Below are 1,297 nucleotides of genomic sequence, written 5' to 3' on the forward strand. Positions count from 1 at the left end.
TCTCTGGTCGGCGGCATGCCTTTCTTCAGAAATGACCGCAGAATCATGCGGTCTTGAAAACGCCAAGCGGGGGCTTCATCGGGGAGATCTCCTATGTAGGTCATGCGTTTGTGTCACCCCAACGCCCAGGGGTTCAACTCTACCGTTTAATCCCGAATCTAGGACATCGAAAAATGGATGTCGAAATGAGGGGGTGCTCGTTAGCCAAGGAGTCTCTTGCTTGAGCGATAAATAATGCCACGGGCCGGTCTCCCGTTTTGGTTTAATCGGCTACGCGAATTGCAACCGAAAAGCAAAATGGTGCGAACGACAGCCGGTGCAGTTTCAAGCCGAGATGCCTGACGAATTTATTAGACGGCTAAATAGAAGTCCGTATTAGGTCTTTGTACTGGTCGACTTTCATTCATCTGCGGTCTAGTTCTAGAATGAGTATGTTTTGTGGCTGCATCATGAAGGCCAGATCAAAGGGCGGAAGCAATATGCACATACTGACTTTTTCTTTTCGTTCTCCCTTTCCCAACTGCTGGAATATTCAGGAATCATTTGCGAAACATTTTGTAGAATATGGCCGAGGATGAGATACATTGCAATTTTTCAAGAAACAAAAGGCATTGCAGTCGGGGGAAGTGAACAAACACGTCAAGTTCTGCTTGCGGGTTTATTGTTCACAGCTGACTTACTATGTTTACCTTGGCATTCACATATGGAAAGATCCGCATCTACTGCGATGTCGATTATGAGTTGCCATCCGGGTCCTGATTATAAGCGGACGGCTGGGGCGGAACTATAAGACGCAGAACAAGTGAAAGAAAATTAGCCTCACTTTTTTTCTCTTTGTTCTTGATCCATCACAGTCACTCTCAACCCATATCATGAACAGTGTTAAAACTTTACCAACGAGAAAGCTACAGGTCGGACACCAGTTCTCATTCTGGTAAATCTCCGTCCCGCATCTGGGACAGTCGCAGTCGTACCGCGCGTGGCATCCATCGCAGACCTCGTGGCCGCACTCGTCGTCAGCGCACCTCTAGACGCCCTCCTCCATCTCCTCGCTGCACTGGCAGCAACCCCAGCCGTGACCCACCAGCCACTCGACCGACCAGCACGCGTCGCACAGGCCTCGGTATATAAAGACGTTTACGTAGTTGCCGGCGCCACCTCCGCAGCGCTGGACGGTGCCGTCGCTGTTGAGCAGGCGGCTATGCATGGCTTCTGGGCACTGGTGGACGTCCGGGGGTGTCCATGATTGTGTTATGGGGTGGGAGCATTTGTAGGTGCTTGAGGTTGTGAAGCACAT

General features: G+C 50.5%; 1 protein-coding gene across 1 annotated transcript; it reads right to left on the reverse strand.

Annotated features, from left to right (window-relative positions):
• Positions 1-1,027: 1,027 nt before the first annotated feature.
• On the reverse strand, positions 1,028-1,297 carry PgNI_11461 (uncharacterized protein; the record flags this gene model as incomplete). The annotated part of the gene is made up of 1 exon (XM_031131428.1): positions 1,028-1,297. One exon carries the CDS (start codon positions 1,295-1,297, stop codon positions 1,028-1,030), a length of 270 nt encoding a protein of 89 aa, XP_030976892.1.

This window comes from Pyricularia grisea, chromosome VI (genome assembly GCF_004355905.1).
Source record: "Pyricularia grisea strain NI907 chromosome VI, whole genome shotgun sequence".
Classification (NCBI taxonomy): Eukaryota; Fungi; Ascomycota; class Sordariomycetes; order Magnaporthales; family Pyriculariaceae; genus Pyricularia; species Pyricularia grisea.